Below are 23117 nucleotides of genomic sequence, written 5' to 3'. Positions count from 1 at the left end.
AAGAAAGAAAGAAAGCCTCTAAAATATATTAATATCAGGTCGTAGCTTGGCAAAAATGATCAACCTATGAGGAAAAAAGGTGGGGAAAGCCAAAGCAAATGTCACTCCAATGTTCCCAGATGGGATGAATATCACTAAATAGTTTTAATGGTCTAATGGTTTCATAAAAGGGAAAGAAAAATTAGTCTTGCATGTTGAAATTATGTGAGACTCCAGAATACTTGGGGAATTATTTCAAAAACATTAGGTTAAGAATTGAACAATAAAAACAAATATTTTACCTCCCTATCTGTAAAATAATTTATGTATGGATTCAGCAATGCAAAACCATCACATTCCAAGCAATAAACGACTGCTAACAAAGAGAAAATTTTTAGCCCTGGTAGAAACAATAAGACAACAACAAACCAAACTATTCAACACCTGATATCAAATCTAGTATTAAGGGAGTTCATATATTCGCTGTAGGAAAAAATGTTGAGTGAACTAATATTAATATTCAAATACATAGAAAGCAAAATCAGAAAATGGCATCTTCTAAGGGCAGGAAAATTAATGTAGGTAACAGGTTTATTCAGCTAAATTTGTAGACTTTGGAATAAGCAGTTTCTCAATGGTGTGAAACATTGTTTGCTAACTCAACAGACATTCATACCCCTATTTTCTCTTGTCATTTCCATTTTAGGGACTGGAAAATTAAATACCTCTCCCACTTTTTAAGAAGTCTTTGGAGTCTCTAGGAAGATTTTTGTTGTTGATGAAAGAGAAAGACAGCTGGAATTGCCAATCATTCCTTTTTTTCTACCATGAACTTGGACATGCTATCTGTTGATCTAAGAGTCATCTTTTGACTATTAGATAGTAATCATGAGGGAAAGCCTGAAAGGTTCAGAGACAATGGGGATGAAATCATTGAACCACTGACCCAATACCGGCAGCACCTTCTTTATGATTTTTTTTTAATGTGAGAAAAATGCATGTTTAACCACTGTTAGCTGGGTTTTCTGTTGCTTGCAGCAATACCAAACTCTAACCCACACAGTGGTAATAATGACTTTGAAGATATTTTAGTGTTTTAATAACAAAGCTTGAAAATTGATTATGAATGGAGAATACTGACTCTTTTTCTATGGAGTTCTTTTTTGTTTTCCCCCCTGTGGAGTTCTTTGATGCTTATTTGCCTGAGATGTTTGGATTCTATTCTGTCAAAATTAAGAAAATAGCCTTTCAAAGGCACTAATAGTTTATTTATTTATTTATTTTTTAAAGATTTTATTTATTTATTTGACAGAGGGAGACACAGCGAGAGAGGGAACACAAGCAGGGGGAGTGGGAGAGGGAGAAGCAGGCCTCCCGCTGAGCAGGGAGCCCGATGCGGGGCTCGATCCCAGGACCCTGGGATCATGACCTGAGCCGCAGGCAGACGCTTAATGACTGAGCCACCCAGGCGCCCCACTAATAGTTTATTTTTTTTAAATAACAATATTGACATCTGGGAATACATCTTATGTATCTGTGGTTTTACATTTATTGTTTTAGATTGATAAATATATTATCTAAAGTTTCTCTCTAAATCCAGCAGAAAACCTACTAAAGATGTTGCAACTCAACATCTCTGTGTGCTACAAATGAGAACCAAACTTCCAAGACTTTGTTTTATACAGTAATAAAAAACAAACATTCTTTTCTTAAAATTCTCAGGATTTCTTTTTTCCCAACAACTTAGGGACATGATAAAAGAAGCAGTAAGTTTTGTTTTATGGCTACTCTGGTTTCTCCTCTTTCTTCCTCTTTTCCTTCCTTCCTTCCTTCTTTCCTTCCTTCCTTCCTTCCTTCTTTTTTGTACATACAGCTTTGTGTTGTGGTAAGAATTCACTTAAGAAGTATAGCAAGAAACGAAAAGGCAAAAGCCCTTACATCTTTCCATTTATTAAGGACCTATTACATACTAAGTCCTTGACATATATTCTCTTATTTTCATAATAAATATATAAGGTAACTATCTTATACATGAGGAAACTGGGGCTCAGAGAGATTAAGCGAATAGCTCAAGGTTAATTACACAACCCCAAGTATTAGAATGGAAGTCCATATCCAGATTTATTCAGCCTTAAAACCTTTGCTCATTCCCAAATACCAGTCCTCTTCCTCTTTATTTAATCACAATGATCATATGTCCTCATTTTCTAGTAATTCAAAATATTAGTAAATTCTAAAAATGAATAAAATAGAGTATCTTTTTTGTGCTCTAAAAAGTGATAATAGCGAAGACGTACTTACGTATGTCAGGCATGGGTACACGTGGTTTATCTGCATTTCTTTCATTTAAAACTCACAGCATTTTATGAGGTGGTCACCACTATTTTACCAAGGAGGAGACTGAAGCACAGAAAGGTTAAGTGACTCGCTGAATGTCACATAGCTAGTAAATGATGGAGCCAGGATTTGTTCAGGGCTATTGGATTCCAGAGCCACTCTGTATCTATTACATAATACTGTGTAGTGTGCACACTGGCTGAAAAATGAGTTACTGAGGAAGAAACCTGCTGCTTACTAGCTTTCTGACCTAAATTTCTGTCATCACACTAGCAGGAGTAATTTCTGCTGAGAAAATGCAAATTTGGAGGAAGATCAGGAAAAAAAAATAGAGAAGGAGAAAACTGAACATCTTATGCATCCTGCCCAAGGAAATGATTTCCTTTATGTAAAGAGCTATGCTTATTTAGCAATATAATATGTAAGAGAGTTAAAGCATATAGATGATAGATACACATGCTTAGAGATTCCTGTGGAAAATTAATAGTTTTCTGCTGTAAGTCTGGTCTCGCAAAGAATTAGTAAGTGATTATAATAAACATATCCTTCCCAATTTGTGGCATTGGAAATAGAATGTCTCAACCATCTCTGTCTTATAACGGTAGATGTGAATTAATGTCCTATATGAGCATGTTTTTTGTGTGGAAGGTTAGGGGGAAATTTTTTTTTAAGCTGTTTTGTTTAGCATTTTCATTGAGGAAGCAGTGAAACTTCAAATTTTAAGATTAACAAGAAAGCACAAAGGTCATGAGCCTATCCCCAACTAGCAGCATGGGGAAAAGGACACACTGACTAGCAGATTATTAACAAGAATATACTCTGTGATGTGAGTCATGCAAATGGTTCTAGCTATATCCATTTAAATTCCTGGGGAGGTTTCACACTACCTGACAAAACCATCCCTGGAATTTCTAGGTGACAAAGGTACATCATGTGTACTTCCTTTGGAAGTATATTGATGGTGTCATAAAGCATCACCAAGGAGGTGACTTTTCACTGGGATGAGAAGGTAAATTACACAGGTGATTTTATTATACCTGTGGGAGGCTGTTCCAACTGGAGATAGATCTAAATCTCCTTCAGGATTTGTGAGGTTCCTGCTTTATGTGTGATTTATACACTCAATAGCTAGAGGCAGCCTGTGAAGTTAACTGAGTGTGATCAGATAAATATATTCATATTCCACCAATCTTAAATATGAATAAACAAACACAAAGCCAAACCTTCTTGGATTTTCTGTGCCTTGCAATTATTTATTGTTTTTGCTCCTTGGTTCCCAGTTAAGTATAACTCTGGCTCCATTTCATCACTTTCTGTCCTTGCCAACCTATTGCAATTTGGACTCTGACACTGCCACTCTACTAAAAGAGCTTTTTCTATAGTCATCGATAACTTCCTAGTTGTCAAATCACTGAAAGCCAAATTTACCTTTTGTAATACTTCATGCCTCACTCCCTTTAAAACTGTCAATGTCACTCTTCTTCCTGACACTTCTCATGTGTTACATAGTTCTTGCCTTCCAGAATACTCTTATCAATCTCCTTCTTGACTGTGCTACTTACTACAACCTTCTCATAAATTTGTTGGTCCTCTGGGTTCTGTCCTCAGCCCTATTTTTATGCTACTTGACACAATTTCTTTGCTTGACTACATTTAATCTCACTGTCTAACAGTTATTCCCAGATCTGTATCTCAGTTTGGGCCACTCTTACGATCCTTGGCATTGGATTTCTAAGTGCCCATTAGACCTCTCAACATGGATATCTCAAAACATTCCCAAACTCAGAATTTCTAAAACGAAGTTACCTTTTCTTTAAAACCTGTTCTACTTCCTGTAATCTGGTTTTGGTTATCAGTTCCAGTTATCCTCCTGAACATTTGAAGTGCCATCTGAGAGTCAACCTAGATTCCGCCTTCCTTCATGACCATCACTTAGTCACCACATGGGTCCCTTCCAAACTCGCTGTCACTACATTAGGCTAGATCCTCAATATTTCTTAAGTGATTTTTTGAAGAGCAGAGTATTTATTTCAGGCAAGTGCTGCCATAGTGATCTTCATAATATTTAAATTGGATCATGACATTCCTTTGCTTTATTTCTTCCAGTGGTGCCCACTGGCCAACCAAACTCTTTTTCATGCCATATGGAGTCTCCACAATCTGATCTCTGCCTCTTTATCTGCCATTCAATCAACAAATGTTTAGGTGGCGCCCACTGTGCGCCAGGCCCTGGGCCATATCCACCCTCATCTCTACTGCTTGCTCACAAACAACATGCTCTCTATCTATACCGGACTATTAGTTGTTCCTCAAGTGCAATATCATCTCCTGTGTGAAGTCTTTACTAACATTCCCTCATCGCTCCAGACCCAAACCTTGATATGTTTCTTCTTTGGTTTCTTAGCATTGCCTTGTAATTATTTATTTAGATGCCTATCTATACTGGACTACTCTCACTAGTCATAAGAAGAATGTACTTTTATAATCACTATAGTAAAATAATTATTTTGCATTTTTTATTATTATAAATAATATTGGATAAAAGCTGTAGACTATGTGTCTATCCAATAAACATCAGAGAGGGGTGTCTATCCAATAAACATCTGAGTGTCTGTGTGCCCTCCAAATTCCTACATTGAAAACCTACTGCCCAAGGCGATGGTATTAGGGTGGGGCCTTTGGGAGGTGATTAGGTCATGAGGGTGGAGTCCTCCTGAATGGGATTAGTGCCTGGGTAAATGGCTCCAGAGACCTCTCATGCTTCTTCCTATTCTGTCACTGGAGAATACAACAAGAATTTGACAGTCTGCAACCCAAAAAAGGGCTCGCACCAGCCTGATCTCAGACTTCTAGCTTCCAGAACTGTGAAAAATAAATTTCTGTTGTGTATCAGCTACATAGTCTATGATATTTTGTTCCAGCCGCCTGAATGCGCCAAGACCGACAGACAAACTCTCTTGCTTATGTTCCTGGAACTTAATTTCAAAGTGGGTAAGGATCGCGTGCTCCATAAACATTTGTGGAATTAATGTGTGCATTAAAACAAAATACTTCACTTCCTCAGTTATGGGAATAAGTGAATAACTCCATTGTAAAATGACACTCATCAATAATTCTCAGGCTGTTGATTTCTATAAAAACTGGAAAACAAAAAAGTCTGTGGTGTGCTGATGAAAAGCCAGAAGTTAAACAACTTTTCCATTATTACTCATATTCTCTGCTGTCATGATTTCTCAGAGTTCTTGTCCTTTTCCTCCTATCGATCATATACTAAGCCATATGGAGAACTTGCTTTTACCTATCCTTCTGCTTACTGCAATCCTGCTAGCAGAATAAGTCTTGGTATCACTAGGATTATAATAATTTTTAATTAAAAATGAACATTCACCCACGATAAAAAGACAAATCAAGATAAAAGACATCCAATTTAGTACAAAACTAAGAAACAAAGACAGTCAAAGTTTACTTCAGTCTATCACCAACACTTTCTAAGCAACCAAAAAATCTCATATGGCTAGAAATCTCTTAATCCCAGGAGCTCCGAATCTATAAAAACCAGTGAATGTTTGGTAGAATCTTGATTCTTTTTGTAGTCAGAGTGGGGAAGGAGGGAGAAAAAGAAAGCCTTGGTAAAATGAAGAAGTGTAATAATGCCAGAATAGTGGCCTAGCTCTCAGATCATCAGACACCGTTTATGTCTAGGTACCAAGCCATGCAATTTGCATGTATTTTCTTTATTTGACACTCCAAGGACTCTGCACAGAGGGCTCCCTTCTACAAACCAATTCAGAAATGCTAGGTGGTCTGAGGTCACACATCTAGAAAGTGGCAGATCTGGGATACAAATATAGGTCTATACAATTCTAAGAGTCTTCCTTTTCCACTATGTTACGTTAATTCAATTCAGACATAGTTTTTTTTTCCATAGGTGTGCTGACCACTCTCTTAGGAGAATACAGGAGAAAATGTCTAAATCTGATTCCTATCTAAATGATTATACCTGATTTTACATAGTTCAGATGAATTACTGCCTTCCCAGATAAGCCCATGGTCGGTCTTTTGTTCATGGCTCTTCAGTCTTCATATATACTTTGTTGTAGGGCTTACCACAGAGTAATTGTTTATGTCTCTTTATCCTCAAGGAGTGTGTGAACTCATAGATTCAAGGCAATGTATTTTCTTTGCCTATTCATCTCCAGAATCACTTGGTACGTGCTCCATAATATTTTGATATTATGAATTAATGAGCTACTCATTTACAATTATATGGATTTGGATAGTAGCATTCTATTCGACAAATCTATTTCCATTAAGTGTGATTACAACATACAGTAAACTTTAAAGAAAATGTTGGTTTTATTCAACCATGTCACAACCATGACAAACTATTTAAACTCATTATTGCCTATGGACCAGTAGGAAAAGATACATAATAATACTGTACTTCACCAGTTTGCAATAAACCTTGAATCCTCGATTGAATAGACCTATTACCATTCTTCACTCTGGGAAGAAGTAAATAAATCTCTATCTCTATGTATGTATGTATGTATGTATCTATCATCTATCTATCTACTTATCTATCTTTTACCACAAATGTATATAAAGCACTTTAAGATGGCTATGAAGATAAGGTGGCCAGGTGGCAGCATATAAGAAATATAAGGACTACACAGAAGGCTTGGGTGAGCAGGGAAGACTTGATGAGAAATGAGAGCCAACAATGCCTAGAAGGAAGCATAAAGTTTGAACAGAGAAGAGAGAGTGTCATAGCATAGTGAAAAAAAGCAAAGAGGTGGAGTAGAACATGTGTTTAGGGAGAAAGAGTGGGGCAGTCTGGGGAACTGGGAGTTTATCCTCCAGGGAATAGATGCGATAGGTTAGAAGGCCTTGATAATTACATGAAACAGTTAGGACTGCCTCCCGGGAGCCAGAGGGACTCATAAAAACATTTGAGCTGTGGGACGCTTGAGAATACTCTTTCAGGAATACCAATTGGTCAGTGCTTTACAAATGGCCTGTGTGTTGTAGGAATTTGTGAAGAACATTAGGGTGGAAATGAGGATGGATGCTGTCTCAAAGAGTTCTTCCTATGTTAAAATAAGTTGTGTGCATGAAGCAATAAAGGCACAGAGAACTAAGGTGATAGAAACTGAAATGGAGCTGGAAGTCTATAAAGAAGGAAGAAGCAGTAATGCACAGCTACTAACTGGTTACAGTGTAGGGGAAAAGCTCTAGGGAATTAATGATGACTTATCTCTAAGAGGAGAGCACCTCAGGAAAAGACAAAAAAGAAAAAAAAAAAAAACAACAAGCAACAAAACACAAACCCCAAAACAAGATACAGTTAGACTTTAAAATTTACTTCAGTGTGTCCTGTGAGAATAACAATCTTAAATTACCTAGCTAGTCTATTTGACCAGAAATTAACACTAACATTCAGGAACCAAGGTAGTATGCACCTCCAGGTAATCAAAAGGCTGGTTATGCTTCCCATATTAGATATTAGCCCTATAGAGGTAAAAAAAAAAATTACATATACAGTTTCAAAATCAACAGGGTAAAAATACATTGGAATCATTCTGTCTCTAGAACATAAATCCAAAGCACTGCCATCCCCAGCTTCCTGCCTAGGAAATGTTTCTCTGTTCCTAGATTTTTCAAACTACTGGGAAAACGTTTTCAGCAATCTGTATTAGTACCCAAACGAAGAAATGGAGAGATGAAGAGGACAGTAAAGGACCAAAGGGACCTGGAAGAGAAAACAACCCTGAGAAGTCAGTTAGGGCCTGCCCAGCATGCAGTTCTCCATGACCACCAGGCCTCCGGAAACTTTAACGCAACTGCACACTTCATTCTGAGGGCATTTCTAAAGCGGCAAGTCTCCTCTTCTGTTGGCCTACCCTTGACAACGGTAAAAAAAATATGTTTTAAATGTAGATTAGGAAAAGCAGACGCGTCAACATTCTTTGCTCTGGGTGCTTTTCCATGAATCATGCACTCTCCCTCTGCTTTCATTGAAATGACTTAAGCTGATGCTCTCCAACAGGCCTGGTTGAGGAACGCAGGAACGCAGAAATGGGTCCACTTCTTGAACTACTTGAGTACCCAGGAGATTAAACAAAGCACAAAAGAACACTCTCTTCTTAAGGTAGCATGGTTTGGGGCGGGGGGACACAGGGTTGAAAGAAAGGTCCATTCTTTTCAGTGCAGGACCTTACATAAAGACGTAAACAGCCCAGTGAGTCATGCCACTGCGGGCTGGAGTGATTAGCGCTGCGCACACAGAGGCTGCTTCTCTCCCAGAGCCTCACTGCACAGCTGTGGTCGCCGCCAGGGAATGAGACAGAGCCTGGTGTGCTGCCGGCTCTGGCTGAAGGGGAAGGAAACTTAAAACAGCTCCATGCTTCCCGCTCCTCCTCTCCTTTATGGTTCTGACAGAAACCAGAATGCAGTGTCGTAAATTAGAAATCTGTCAATCCTTGACTGGCATGCCGAACATTCCTCAGATTGCTAGGACCGCACAGGACAGGACAATAGTTTAAAAATAACCCACAGGAGACGATAGGTGGAAGTGTTCCGCACACCCGTGGTAGCATTTGCCAGCCCGTGGGGATTCTGTCTGCAGCCGCTGCCTTCCCTCCCTGGTATTTAAGGAGCAAGGGAAGAGGGCATAATGAATAGCAGTGTCAGGCAGGGTTCTCGCAGATATGCCAGGCTCCACTATTGGAGAGAAGGCGGAAAAAGTCAAAAACACCTTGCTCTGTGCTTCCAAAATACATTAAATGTCCGCAGAACATCTCATGTTACAAATGAGCGGCAATAGCCTGGAAAAGTAGACCTTCTCTGCATGTTTGGATAAACTCACTTTAGTTGCTGAGGGCCGGAAGAGCTAGAAAGAGAGAGGAAGTCCTTTAAGCAACGACTCCCTCGCTTTTTTTTCGATTTCTACTGCTACCAATTTGTCTGTCAATGATGCAATCTTAACAGTAACCATGAAATCTCGAGATCTATAAAATCTGAGGCACATATCTCTCGCTTAATTACCTTTGTGGATGAGAGAGGAATATAAATTAACACCTGAATTCCTTGCTAATAGTACAGGATAATGATCATAGGCAGATCTTAACTGCTCAAAGGGAAAGACTCAGAAGGAACAAGGTTTAGTCTTAAAAAGTTCATACTATATTTTGCTTTACACACGTGTTTTTTTTACTTTGTTTTCTTCTCTTTTTTGTTGGTTAGTAAGTAGAAAGGGTTAATAGGTGGCAGATCAAAGAAAAAAGGAAGAACCTTAGATGTTAGTCGTATCTGCTCCTGATTAAATTATTAGCTTACTATGCATGACATTAAATTATAACTACCTACTTCCAAATTAAATAATCACGTCATTTAACTATCCCCATTTTAAAGCAAAAGGGCATTTAAAAATATTTTGATACATAAATGTTTTCTAAAAGCATTTTATTTTACCTATGCTGTACCCTTTAACTCCCCTTGCACAAATCAATTCTGAAATGTATTGCTTCTTTTACTGATCATAAATCATGAGATTTTTCCCACTCCCTGTTCCTGATAGTTCGAGTCTTTGGGCTTTGCCAATGCCACCTTTTGATATATTTGGAAAGTCAAGGTGACACCTATTTCTAATCAGTGTTAGTCAATATGGTCAAAAGGCTCCTGAAAGGGGTCACTACAGATAACCTAATTATTCAAATTTTCTCCGCAGGGGAGGGGAAGCAAGTACAGGCAGCCAGAACAAAACCAAGGTGATGGGGGCAGAGAACAAGGAACTGAGAGGGACTGATTTCGAGAAGTCACAACATGGCTGCTTGATTCGGGTCTGGCAGCAGCCCAAGGTCGCCTTGGCCCCTCCTCTCAGAAGGGCCAGGCCAGCTCGCTTGGCTTTCCATCAGTCAAGGTGATCCCTACAGGACTACCCTTCTTCAAGCCCCACCTACCCCGCCCATTCACAGTCATAAACAGATCAATAGGAACCTCGAAATATAAATATAGGCAAGCAGAGACACACAGCAATCACTCTCGTACAGTTCTAATCTCTTGGTTTTCAAACTTCCATTTTATCCGAACATCAACTGACCTTAAAGCATACGCAAATATATGTACATTTTTTAAAGGGACATTAACAGATAGATCATCTACCTACCTTTCCGAAAACTAAAACACCGTTTGATTCTTCTGTATGTAGTTTTAGGAATGAAGGGAGTTGATGCTAAGGCACCTGAGGGGCGTCCCCCCGTAGTTCGGTCTTCAGGCATCACACAGGCCTGAGGTTCTGAACCGGTCTCAGGCTTCTTTTTAAAACCTGCCTCTGTGCGATACCCCACAGCCCCTCCTTCTCCTGTCTATTTGTTAGGATGGAAGTGCTGATTCCTAGAACTTGAAGGCTTTTATCATCCAGGTCCTGGATCAGGGATAAGTTACCACCTCTCCTTTACTTCTTGTTTTGGCAAAAAAACTTCCTTTTCTCTTGCCTAATCCAAGGAGTTTTACGGTTTTGGTGTTTTGTTTTGTTTTGAAGTTTCTGCAGACATTCCAAAATGTCACAGCAAAAAGAACCGCAGCAAGCAAGCTGCACCTCCCATTCAAACAGCACGAGTTGTTTTTTTGTTTTTGTTTTTTTTATTAAGAACTGTCTTCTCAGCTGGAACTGGGGGGGACTGAGATTCTTCTGGAAAGGTCAGCAAACAGTCGTGTGCAAGGGGGAGAAAGGAACAATGACAAAAAGGCCCCTGAGGAATACTTCAGGACCGTCCTTGCTGGTTCCTTTCATCTGAGCAAAAGGGGAGGCAGCTAATGGACCCTTCTCCAGAAAGCATTTCAGTGCATGATAGGTTCTTTTCAAAGGACTCCCCGGTTCCTTTTAGAGCACCCCTCAGCCTTTGATGCTCTCTGCGGGCTTCTCCCTTTTCCCTTCTGTCTTCAAACGGCTGGGGCTCCCGAGGGAGTCTCCGCGTCAGAACAGTCGAGTGCCCATTCCAAGGAGCCTCCTGGGATCCGTGGAGGAGGCAGCTCTGCGGGGAGCTTCTCCTCCCCCTCCTCCGGCTCCGGCTCCCCTTTTCTCAATGAGGGCTGGGCGGGAGCTAGCACGGAGGCAGCTGCGCCGCAGTGGCTGCCCGCAGTCACATGCAGCAGGTGCAATCACAACAGCATGCGGGGAGGAGGGAGAATGCCACATGGCTGTGAACCCCTCTCTTCTTCCTCTGACTTTGCGTTGACTTCCCTGCCCTTGTCTGTGCAGCTCCTTGAGAGCTGGCTGCCTCAGCCGCTCCTGAAAGCAAACGGCACCAAACCAGCTCCAGGGGAGAAGCTTCTACCCCCCTCCTTCCTGCATTTATTCTCTTCCTATACAAGACTTTTTCAGAGATTTTGCGATTCAATCTATTTGTGAGTGCTGGTTTCAATGTGCATATCACTGAACCATATGTGTGCAGACTTGTACATATGTGTGTGACTGTGAAATAGAAAAATAGTCTCCATCTGGTAACAAAGAACCTGCAGGTATAACCATACAAACAAGTCAACTCAACTCACGGGTGCGCATTTATGCATATTTATACATGTATATATATATACATATATATACATATATATATATGTCTCGGGTTATGGTTTGAAAACCAATCCGGTTTTTAACTTTCTCCTCTGCTCTTGCATGCACCCTCTCCGCCCCAGTCCCCATGTCCACCAACACTCTCAATCCCACTCACTGAACAATTGACTCACTGGGTTAATCATTCATCCTGGCTGTTCCATGAGCAGATTCGGACTGCTAGTGCTTTAACCCCAACTGACCCCCAAGGTTTCTGCGTTCCTTCCAAGCCATTCAACAGGCGCTGTTACAAAACTGTGAAGAATACTGCAAAGGCACTCCCCTTAGAAACGTCATTTCTCTGACCAGCATGCCCAGATAGGTAATAGTTTGTCACGGAAGGAATCATTAGGAGTGATTTCTGCCCTATGGTTCAAACTTGTTTTTGCCCTCAGTGTCACAGCATGCTACTAGGAAAATAAGGAACCACAGAGTATAACTCAGTATAAACAAGACAGTGGCAAGGCTGGACTGAGAGGCACCTCAGCCAGCTGAAAACCTCACTGACCTGAGCATTGGCATGGAGGGAACACGTGTAATCCCAGGACTTTGGAGCTGGAATGAATCTCACTTAAAAGGGTTTTGTCTAATTTTCTTATTTCACAAACAAGCAAACTGAAAGTCTGGGGGCTAATACCCCTTATCCAAGATCACATAGCTGCCTATGTCAGAGGCAAGACCACATTACCGCTTAATTAACCCTTGCTTGACCACATGCCAGTTATTCATCATGAGGATTATTCACATTCAGTATTTTTACTGCATCAATGGGTCTCTGACTCAACTCTTTTTGTAAGGAGACAGAAATACGGGGAGAACCTGATTTTGTTAGTAGTTAAAGTTAGGCAAAACACTTAGATCTAATGAACACTCAATGGATTCACACTCTTCCCAGACCATGGGCTTGGCACTTCCATACACATTGCCTCAAAAACAATTGAAAAGAATTGTAAAAAAAACAAAAACAAAAAAACCTCCCAAATACAAAAGACAAAAAAAAAAAACAGTGTAGGGACACCTGGGTGGCTCAGTTAGTTAAGCATCCAACTCTTGATTTCAGCTCAGGTCATGATCTCAGGGTCCTGGGATTGAGCCCCACATGGGACTCTGCGCTCAGCAGGGAGTCTGCTGGAGGTTCTCTCTCTTCTTCTCCCTATGCCCCTCCCTCCACTTGTGCTCTCTCTCTCTCTCAAATAAATAAGTAAATCTTAAAAAAAACAAACAACAGTTTTTTTAAAAAAAGCAAAAATAAGCAAAACAAATGTAAACTTTTCCAAAGCTAAATAAATGCTTTGACATCCTAAATTTCGGATTTGATTTTTAGGCAGAAACCATGTGCCTCTCAGCATTATTAATGGGAAGCAACTGTTTACAAGTGGTTTTAAGCAGATAACACAAAGCTGAAGTATCTAGATTCAATACTGAATTTTGTTATCAAGCTAGGTTGTTAAGCGAATGTCTACTTCTTCCATTTCCATTGGTTCCCTTCCCTTATCTGAATGTCTATTGTAAGTTTGCTTTATTTAATAAAAAGAAAAGGCCTATAATTCCAAAGCCCTACATTTTATGATTTTCACATAACAGTTTTTCATTTCTAAGAGACTGAAAAGCTTGGCAAACCCCTCGGGTGTCTCCTATTTTTCATCAAATGTCTTATTATTGTAATGGTAAAGGGGGAAGATTTTACATGTATATGCAACCTGAACAAGGATAAGCTTAGGTGTCTCATGAAAAACTTTAACTTTTTAAAAACAGGCTGTGAAAGTGCAGTGTAGGTAATGAAATGCCCTTTCTGTAATAAACACATTTAAAATGTATCCAAAGGAGGCATACAGAAATTATATATCAGAGTGATAGGTCACCTTCCAAATGTCTTGCAGATACCATTTAATCAATGACCACAACAATATTTAAGTAGCGGGAGGGAGACTGAAATCTAAGAGGTCTTTATTTAGGATTAACAGAATCTTGGGTTCCATAACTAAGATAGGGAGGAGAAAATGTATTTTCTTATGAAAGACAATTATGGCAATTGAGGAATTTTTTAACAGCTTTTCTGAGATATAATTAACATATAGAGTTCACCCATTTCAAGTGTACAAGTCATTGCTTTTTAGCATATTCACAGATATATACAACCATCATCATAGTCAATTTTAGAATATTTTCATCACCTCAACAAGAAATCCCTTATCTTGGACTATCACCCACCCCCTCCAACATTCCCATCCCAGCACTAAGTGACTACTAATCTATTTTCTGTTTCTATGGTTTTCCCTGTTCTGTACTTTCATAGGAACAGAATCAGATCCTATGTAGCCTTTTGTGACTGGCTTCTTCCACTTAGCATAATGTTTTCAAAGTTTATTCACATTGTAGTATGTTTCAGTACCACATTCTTTTTTTATGGCTGCATAATAATCCCTGGTATGGATATACCGCTTTCTATTGACTCATTTGTCCATTGATGGACAGTTGGGCTTTTCCACTTTTGGACTATTAGCAATAATGCTGCTATAAATATTCACATACAAATTTCTGTGTGACCATATATTTTCATTTCTCTTGGGTATGTATCTACCTAGGAGTGCAAATTCTGGTCTATGATAACTGTGTGTTTAATTGATTGAGGACCTGCCAGACTCTTTTCCAAAGCAGCTGCACCATTTTGCATTCTCATTAGCAATGTAGGAGCGTTTTGATTTTTCCACATCCTCATCAATACTTGTTATTATTGGACTTTTTGACTCTAGCCACCCTAGTGGGTATAAAGTCGTATCTCATTGTGATTTTGACTTGCATTTCCCAGATGACTAATAGCACTGAACATTTTTCCATGTGCTTTTTGGCCATTTGAATATTTTGGAGAAATGTTTATTCAGATTCTTCTTTTTTCTTAAGATTTTATTTATTTATTTGACAGAGAGAGAGAGAGAGGCAGAGAGAGAAGCAGGCTCCCCGCAGAGCAGGGAACCTGATGTGGGACTCAATCCCAGGACCTCAGGATCATGACCTGAGCTGAAGGCAGATGCTTAACCGACTAAGCCACCCAGGTGCCCCTATTCAGATTCTTTGCTCATTTTTTTAATTGAGTCAAAATGAGTCAAATTTTTAAGTTCTCTTTATTACTGAGTTGTTAAGAGTTCATTATAAATTCTGAATACAAGTTCATTATTAGATATATGATCTGGAAATACCTCTTCCCAATCTGGTGGTTGTATTTTCGCTTTCTTGATCTTATCAATTCAGGTATTTTTGAAGGACTTGAAAAGCCATATTTATTTTAATTAGCATAATTTTAAAATTTTTGTTCTCATATACTGAAGGATATACTACTAGTAAGGCATGGGCTTGTAATTGCGGGTTTTCCATTTCCACAATAGAGGTAATAGATCACATTATTGTGCAAGGAAGCAGGAGGAGCTCACAAACCCGAAGCCATGGGTTTTCTTTGTAGTTCTGTTACTCACAGTGTGATTGACATTTGGCAAGTTAGTCACCCTCCCTGGGTCTTAATGACCTACTCCACAAAATCTGGGTATGAACTAAAACAGTGGTTTTAAAATATTCTTTATCAGTAGTAAACGTATTTTCAATGAAATGTTAAGTGTACTCCTAATATATAAGATAAATAAAAGGGTTTTTAGTTATATAAATTTGTTTGAAATTCAAATTTATGATATTTCTTTAAAATTCAATCAATGAGCAGAGAGAGGGAATAGTAATACAAACATTCGAAACCCTAGATTATGGGTGACAATTGCAATCTGCTACCAATGTCAATATTCAGTTTGGTTCTATTGTCTGTATTTACTTTAAACAATTCTAATGTTCAGTTGGATCACAAAGGATTTATTGCAAACTGAATGAGTCCTTTAAAAGCTTGCCTTGCGTTCTCATAACACTCTTCAATTAAACAGAAAGGGCAGAAAAATTTTTACTGGAGCATTGTTTCTATGGTAAGTGTTCTATGCTAAAATATATCTCTTTACAAGTAAATTTGAATCCAGCATTTACGAAATCCCTGAAGCTCATTGTATAGGATAAAGTATAGTAGTCCACTCTTATCCACAGGAAATATGTTCCAAGACCCCCAGTGGATGCCTGAAACTGGGGATAGTACTGAACCTTATACACACTATGTTTTTTCCTTAGGTAGATACTTATGATAAAGTTTAATCTATAAATTGAGGACAGTGAGAAATTAACAATAATGAATAACAATAAACTAGAACAATTATAACAACACACTGTAATAAAAGTTATGTGAATGTTGTCACTCTCTCTCAAAATATCTTGTAGTGTATTCACCTTTCTTCTTGTGATGATGTGAGATGATAAAATGCCTACGTGATGAGATGAAGTGAGGGGAATGACGTAGGCATTGTGACATAGCATTAGGTTACTATTGACCTTCTGACGATAGATCAGAAGGAGCATTATCTGCTTCTGGACTGTGGTTGACCGCGAGTAACTGAAAACTGCAGAAAGAGAAACCGCAGATGAGGGGGGATGACTGTATATAGTCAAGTAGCAGAGCTCCTTTTAAGTTCATAAATTTGAAGTTTTATATATAGCTCTTGTCTAGTCCCACTGGGATAACTTCTGGGACTCCTGAGCTGGTAGGACCTCTGTGGCTACTGATTTAATAAAGCTAATTGGATCTCATTCATTTTTCTTGAGAAAAGGGCAGATGGAAGAGGAGGAAAGGGAGAAAATGGCACACTTCATGGAAATAATCCCAAACAAAAATACCTCCTTTGGCAGATATTAAGGATCCTCCTAAACTCAGAAGCCCCAGAAATTTGATAATAGGGGGAAAGAGAGTCTTTAGAAATGACAGGAACTTTGAAAAGACACATCTTCAGGCACCCCACAAACCCCTGGTTCTGGAGCTAATCAGCAAACCTCCAGTGTGGGAGTACGTGACTCAAGACTAATCGTGAGCAATCCTTTGCTAATGTTGTAGGGGGATCTCAGCCCACAGGCCTTTTCGAATGTTTTACATAGTCATTTACTAGCCATTTTAGTATATGAATAGGTGTCGTATAAGTTGTCACTGAAACTACGATACCATGAAAGTGAAAAGCAGCACTATCAATGATTATCCTGGGATGACAGTTGTAAACCAGACTGTTACCAGGCAAACTGGGATGAATGGTCACCCTGTGAGGAACCGCCCCCTTCCCCAACAGAAGGCACTGCTAGAAAACAGACAATTTGCAGACCTGTAACGTTCACCTGGTAAAACCTAACTTTCCAACTTTTTAAAGTACATCTTTGAAGCTATGCTAAAATATAAAGTGGTGAGTCAGCCTAAGAAGTATCTTTTTTTTTTTTTTTTTGTATGCAACTGTTTACAGCAACTTTATTCATTATTGCCCAAACCAGAAACAAACATTCACTAACTGGTGAATGAATAAACAAATTGCAGTACATTCATGCAATATACTACATAGCAATGTAAAAGAGCAGACCACTGATATGTGCAAACACACGGATGAATCTCAGTGTGTTCTACAAAGTGAAAGAAACCAGACTTAATGGCTGATACTGTATGATTCCATTTATATAATATTCTGGAAAAAGTACAACTATAGCCTAAGAAGTATCTAAGATGTTAAGGGAAAAAAAAATTCACTTCTGAGTTCAGGATGCTGACAACACACAAAAGAGAATATAAAATAAATATTGGAGTTATATAATTGGTTTGCTAAATACGAATTTGATTTAATACAATTTGTTTTAACTATATGAACATAAAATAATTAGGCTTTACATTTTAGAAAATGCATGTTGGTTATAGACAAATTTTTTTGAGTCCTTATGGTTTTTGGTTCCACTTATTGGATTTTTGACTTATGTAATTTGTCTGTTTATGTCATATCTGTTTATTTTATAATCCTTGATAGACAAAGATCATGTCTCTTACCCTTTCTTCCTCCTTTTAGTTCTATTTATAGTACCATTTAGTTTATTCTTCGAATAGTGCATTCTCAAAACTGTATTAACTAAGATTTTTAAAAATTTATCAAATCCACAAACAAAATGCCTGATCACAAAGCATTTTGTTATTCTAGTAATCATCAGATTCTCATCTAGAGCTTTGCCATTCTTCTTCGATATCACTGATCATCTCAGGGCTAAGTTCCATTCCAAAGATACTAGTCAAAAAAAATTTTTCCCTATATCTGCATTATCTTAACTAATCTACATTTATAGTACAATTCCTATAACTATTTATTGTTAGTGAAATGGAAAAATCCAAAACAAAAAATATATCATCCCTTTTTATAATTCAAGATATTCATAGAAGAAAGTTGGTTATTGATGATATTTGATTTAAATTAACTTCTGAGAATTACTTAGATATATGACAGTAACATGGAATAGTTTACTATTTATTTTAACGGTTGTCCATTTGAAAATAGGAGCTCATAGTAACATCAACTGGGAGGGCAAGGATGAACAGGTTTGACCTCCCTTTCTGTTCTTCCACAATTCTATATATACTCACCTCCTCCAAAAGGTCCCCATATGACTCGGCGGATGGACTTAACCCAGTCTTCCATATCATTCTGGGTGCTCGCCATAAGGAGGTAGCTCTCATGGTTTGCTGTCATCCGATCTCGATCGCCTCCTGTAAGATAGTACCACATGAGTGTGTGCTCAGTTGAAGATTCCCCATCAGCAGCAGTGTCCCTGAAATGTACACTATGCCTATCTAATCAATTGGAAATATTTACCATGGTTTCAGAATGAAAAAATCTGCTTAAAAAGGAAAGGCTCTTATGTTTCCAGGGGAAAACTGGAGAACAAATGTCATTCCCCAAACAAAGCCTGCCTTTTTGTCCTAGCAACAACCCATAGGTCTGCATTAACTTATAATCCAGTCTATTCACACTGCACTGCTGAATAAGGAGAAATAGCAAAGCAAAGTGAAAGATGGAGAAGTAATCCACAGAGCCTGGATATTCATTGGAAGCAAGTGCTGAGCAGTCTGAGTACTGCTTAATACACACACAGTGAGGCCAACCAGGACATCATGGGCGATCAGGGGAGTTCTAGGAAAGGGAAAAGAACTACATGTAAAACTTTTGACCCAGAGGTCCTCTTCTATTGCTCCATTATGGAAGGGAAGCCTCTTCTCCCAGAACACACCTTCAGGGGGGCAAACAAAGAGAAGAGAAGAAGGCACAGCCTGGCCAGCCACAAATGTCAAATCAACCCCCTAGATGGCCCTCGCACCAAAGCATAAGCTTTAGGAAACCCCAGGGGTGCCTCCATGCAAAAGCTTGATGGTTTCTCTCATTTTACCACCCCTCCAAAGAACCCATAGACCTTTAAACCTTTATAATCTCTAATATCAATTTTGAAGTGCTAGACCTCAGATGCCTGTGATTTAATTTCTTAGAAATGTTTTATACCATATTTACATTTCCCTAGTGACTTAAATTTCTCATTTATAAAACAGGCATAACCATATATGACCTTGAAAGGGGTCTTGAGTCATGGTTTTCCTTACTTCCTATTTTATGGTTAAAGCAGAATTTTTTTTTAAGATTTTATTTATTTATTTTTATTTATTTATTTATTTATTTATTTATTTATTTATTTATTTGCGAGAGAGAGGGAGAGGGAGCAGGGGGCGGGGCGGGGAGCAGAGGGAGAGGAACAAGCAGACTCCATGCTGAGTGTGGAGCTCCACGAGGAGCTTGATCTCATGACCCTGAGATCATGACCTGAGCCAAAATCAAGAGTCAGACACTCAACCAATTGAGCCACCCAGGAGCCCCTAAAGGAGTATTTCTGAAGACATGTATCAGCAACTATACTGCTTTGGTCTCTTTGAAAATAATGAGTGTTGTTCACAGAAGGAATACTTAAGGAAAATGGAACATTTAACTGAATTCTGATAATGTTTTAGTATTAGACTAACTTCTGAGGTGCTCAAAATATCTATGCACATTTAACTGTTCACTAAGTGAACACTAAGCACTGTACACTTGCAACCTTGGGTTGAATTAGTTCATATCCAAGTGTCATGTCTGACTGAGACATTTTTGTTTGTTTGTTTCTTTTTTTTTTTGAGTTTTCTTTGTTCTCTTTTAAAAAATTTTTTTATTATGTTATGTTAATCACCATACATTACATAATTAGTTTTTGATGTAGTGTTCCATGATTCATTGTTTCCGTATAACACCTAGTGCTCCATTCAGTATGTGTCCTCTTTAATACCCATCACCGGGCTAACACATCCCCCCATCCCCCTCCCCTCTAGAACCCTCAGTTTGTTTCTCAGAGTCCATAGTCTCTCATGGTTCGTCTCCCCCTCTGATCCCCCCCCTTCATTTATATTTGCAAATGACATATCAGATAAAGGGCTAGTATCCAAAATCTATAAAGAACTTACCAAACTCAACACCCGAAGAACAAATAATCCAATCAAGAAATGGGCAGAAGACAGAACAGACGTTTTTCCAAAGACGACATCCAAATGGCCAACAGGCACATGAAAAAGTGCTCAACATCGCTCGCCATCAGAGAAATCCAAATCAAAACCTCAATGGGATATCACCTCACACCAGTCAGAATGGCTAAAATTAACAAGTCAGGAAATGACAGATGTTGGCGAGGATGCAGAGAAAGGGGAACCCTCCTACACTGTTGGTGGGAACGTAAGCTGGTGCAACCACTCTGGAAAACAGTATGGAGGTTCCTCAAAAAGTTGAAAATAGAGCTATCATACTACCCAGCAATTGCACTACTGGGTATTTACCCCAAAGATACAAATGTAGTGATCTGAAGGGGTATGTGCACCCCAATGTTTATAGCAGCAATGTCCACAATAGCCAAACTATGGAAAGAGCCCAGATGTCCATCAACAGATGAATGGATAAAGAAGAGATGGTATATATATATACAATGGAATATTATGCAGCCATCAAAAAAACCCGAAATCTTGCCATTTGCAACAACGTGGATGGAACTGGAGGGTATTATCCTGAGCGAAATAAGTCAATCAGAGAAAGACATGTATCATATGATCTCACTGATATGAGGAATTCTTAATCTCAGGAAACAAACTGAGGGTTGCTGGAGTGGTGGGGGGTGGGAGGCATGGGGTGGCTGGGTGATAGACATTGGGGAGGGTATGTCTATGATGAGACATATTCACGCTGTGAATTGTGTAAGACTGTTGAATCACAGACCTGTACCTCTGAAACAAATAATACATTCTGTGTTTCTAACTGGATCTAAACACCTTCATGAGGAACTTACATTACAGGCTCCAGTTCATAACAGGCCCACCCCACCACTCACTATTCTTTCCCGTCCAACCTAATCTGCACATAGGTGTGAAAGCCATAGGCATTTGAATCTGTGACCTCTGAATTCCATACAATTGTCCTAGGTTGAGAAATAGAACTCTTCTACCACTGATGTAAATTTATAGAACATGTGAAAGGTCAAAGAAGTGAAATAACTTTAACCCAATCAGATGAACAAGTAGAATTGGTGTTGTATATTTTAATACAACTGGATGGGAGTAAGAGGGGGGGCGAAGGAACCACATCAAATTGGTTTCTTGGGGCACCTGGGTGGCTCAGTCGGTTAAGTGTCTGCCTCCGGCTCAGGTCATGATCCCGGGGTCCTGGGATCAAGCCCCGAGTCAGGCTCCCTGATCAGCAGGGGAGTCTGCTTCACCCTCTCCTTCTGCCCCTCCCCCTGCTTGTGCCTTCTCTCTCATTTGCTCAGTCTCTCAAATAAATAAATGAAATCTTTAAAAAATTTGGTTTCTTAATGTTTATAAATTCTTGACTAAACAAGGCTAGCCTTCCCATACTATAAAGAACAACTCACTGTTTGGGAAACAATGACCCTCTTACACCTATAGGTCCATCCTCAGTCCATCATCACTTTAAGCAACTCGTATCTGAAAAAGCATAGGTTTAGGAGTCAGAGAAAACCCAGCTAAAATCTTAATTTTACCTTGTACTGGCTGTTTGATTTCTGGGACATTATATAACTTCTGGAAACTCAGTGTTTTTAATTAGGCTTTAGATATAATAATACTGATAGAATAAATTTTTGTGAGAATTCAATGAAATAAAGTGACAATATTAGCCCTGTGTTAGGCTAAAGGAGAAATTCTACAAATATTAATTCAGCCTCATTTAACTGCTCCCACACCTACAAATGCAAAAAGAACAAATTTTATTCAATTTGACCTCAGAGATATTATGTCTAGCAAATGCTTCGGAACAGTTAGTCAATAGCAAATATATATATATATATATGGATTTTTATTATGAAGCTATCTTTCTCTGATACACAATGCACATTAAAATTATATACTGTACATGTATGTAGATATGCCACATATTAATATGCATGCACATGGCCATATTACAGAGAAGTGGCAGAAAGAACTAAATGACAAAAGGAAGACATGCTCCATTTGGCATGGCGCAGTACTAACAATTTATTCTGTATTCTTATCCACTTATACCCCAGTGCTAGGCCAAAAAAATTACCATTTTGAAATCTGAATATTTTAATTATTGTCTTTGCCTAAGGGATACTTAGCAATTCAGACAGCAATATCCTGCTGTGTCACTCCCAGCCTGGGCAGAGACAGCCCTAGTAATGAGTGAGTGACAGCCACTGGAGTGTGTTTCTGCCTGAAAGCAGGGAAGAAAGAGAATGATAAGCACAACTGGCCATTATCCCCTGACTTTTCATTTGATTCTCTATCTCTGACCCTGAATCTCATTTAGACTGCCAATCACAGATATGAAATCCCGTCTGTGAACTTCACCCATGGATATGGATCTTGATTCCGCAGGGTATTAACAAGAGAGGGGGAAAAGATGAAAGCAACTTTACCTACCAGTCTTGGTGGAAATAGAGACTCATTGCTACGAATGCGATTAAAACAACTGGAGACATTTATATAAACATGAACTAGACACGCTACTAAAATTATGTGATTTTCAACTAGAGATGCCATCTGTTCTAATTCACAGCCCTTCAGGTCTCAGAGCTGGTACTGCACCTTGCAATTAAAGGGGCTCAAAAACAACTTACTAAATGTACGAGCTGATAAATAAATTCAATATTGACCTTCAACCATGTGAATCGTTTCACTCTCTGTGTTAATCCTTTACAGGGCTTAATGTTCCAT

General features: G+C 38.9%; 1 protein-coding gene across 8 annotated transcripts in view; it reads right to left on the bottom strand.

Annotated features, from left to right (window-relative positions):
- ARHGAP24 (Rho GTPase activating protein 24) overlaps positions 1 to 23117 on the bottom strand; it is a 750039-nt gene that overhangs the window by 57087 nt on the left and 669835 nt on the right. For all 8 annotated transcript variants that reach the window (XR_013446403.1, XM_078068884.1, XM_078068885.1 and 5 more), the window contains one exon: positions 18447 to 18569. Coding sequence is in view for 7 of the 8 variants with exons in the window: in XM_078068884.1 (XP_077925010.1) it covers positions 18447 to 18569 (123 nt within the window). In the remaining variant the exon portion in view is untranslated. The remainder of the gene's footprint in view (positions 1 to 18446; positions 18570 to 23117) is intronic.

Source organism: Halichoerus grypus, chromosome 3 (genome assembly GCF_964656455.1).
Source record: "Halichoerus grypus chromosome 3, mHalGry1.hap1.1, whole genome shotgun sequence".
NCBI classification, from domain to species: domain Eukaryota; kingdom Metazoa; phylum Chordata; class Mammalia; order Carnivora; family Phocidae; genus Halichoerus; species Halichoerus grypus.
Note: the sequence above shows the minus strand (reverse complement) of the source record. Positions and strands in the feature narration are given on the sequence as shown.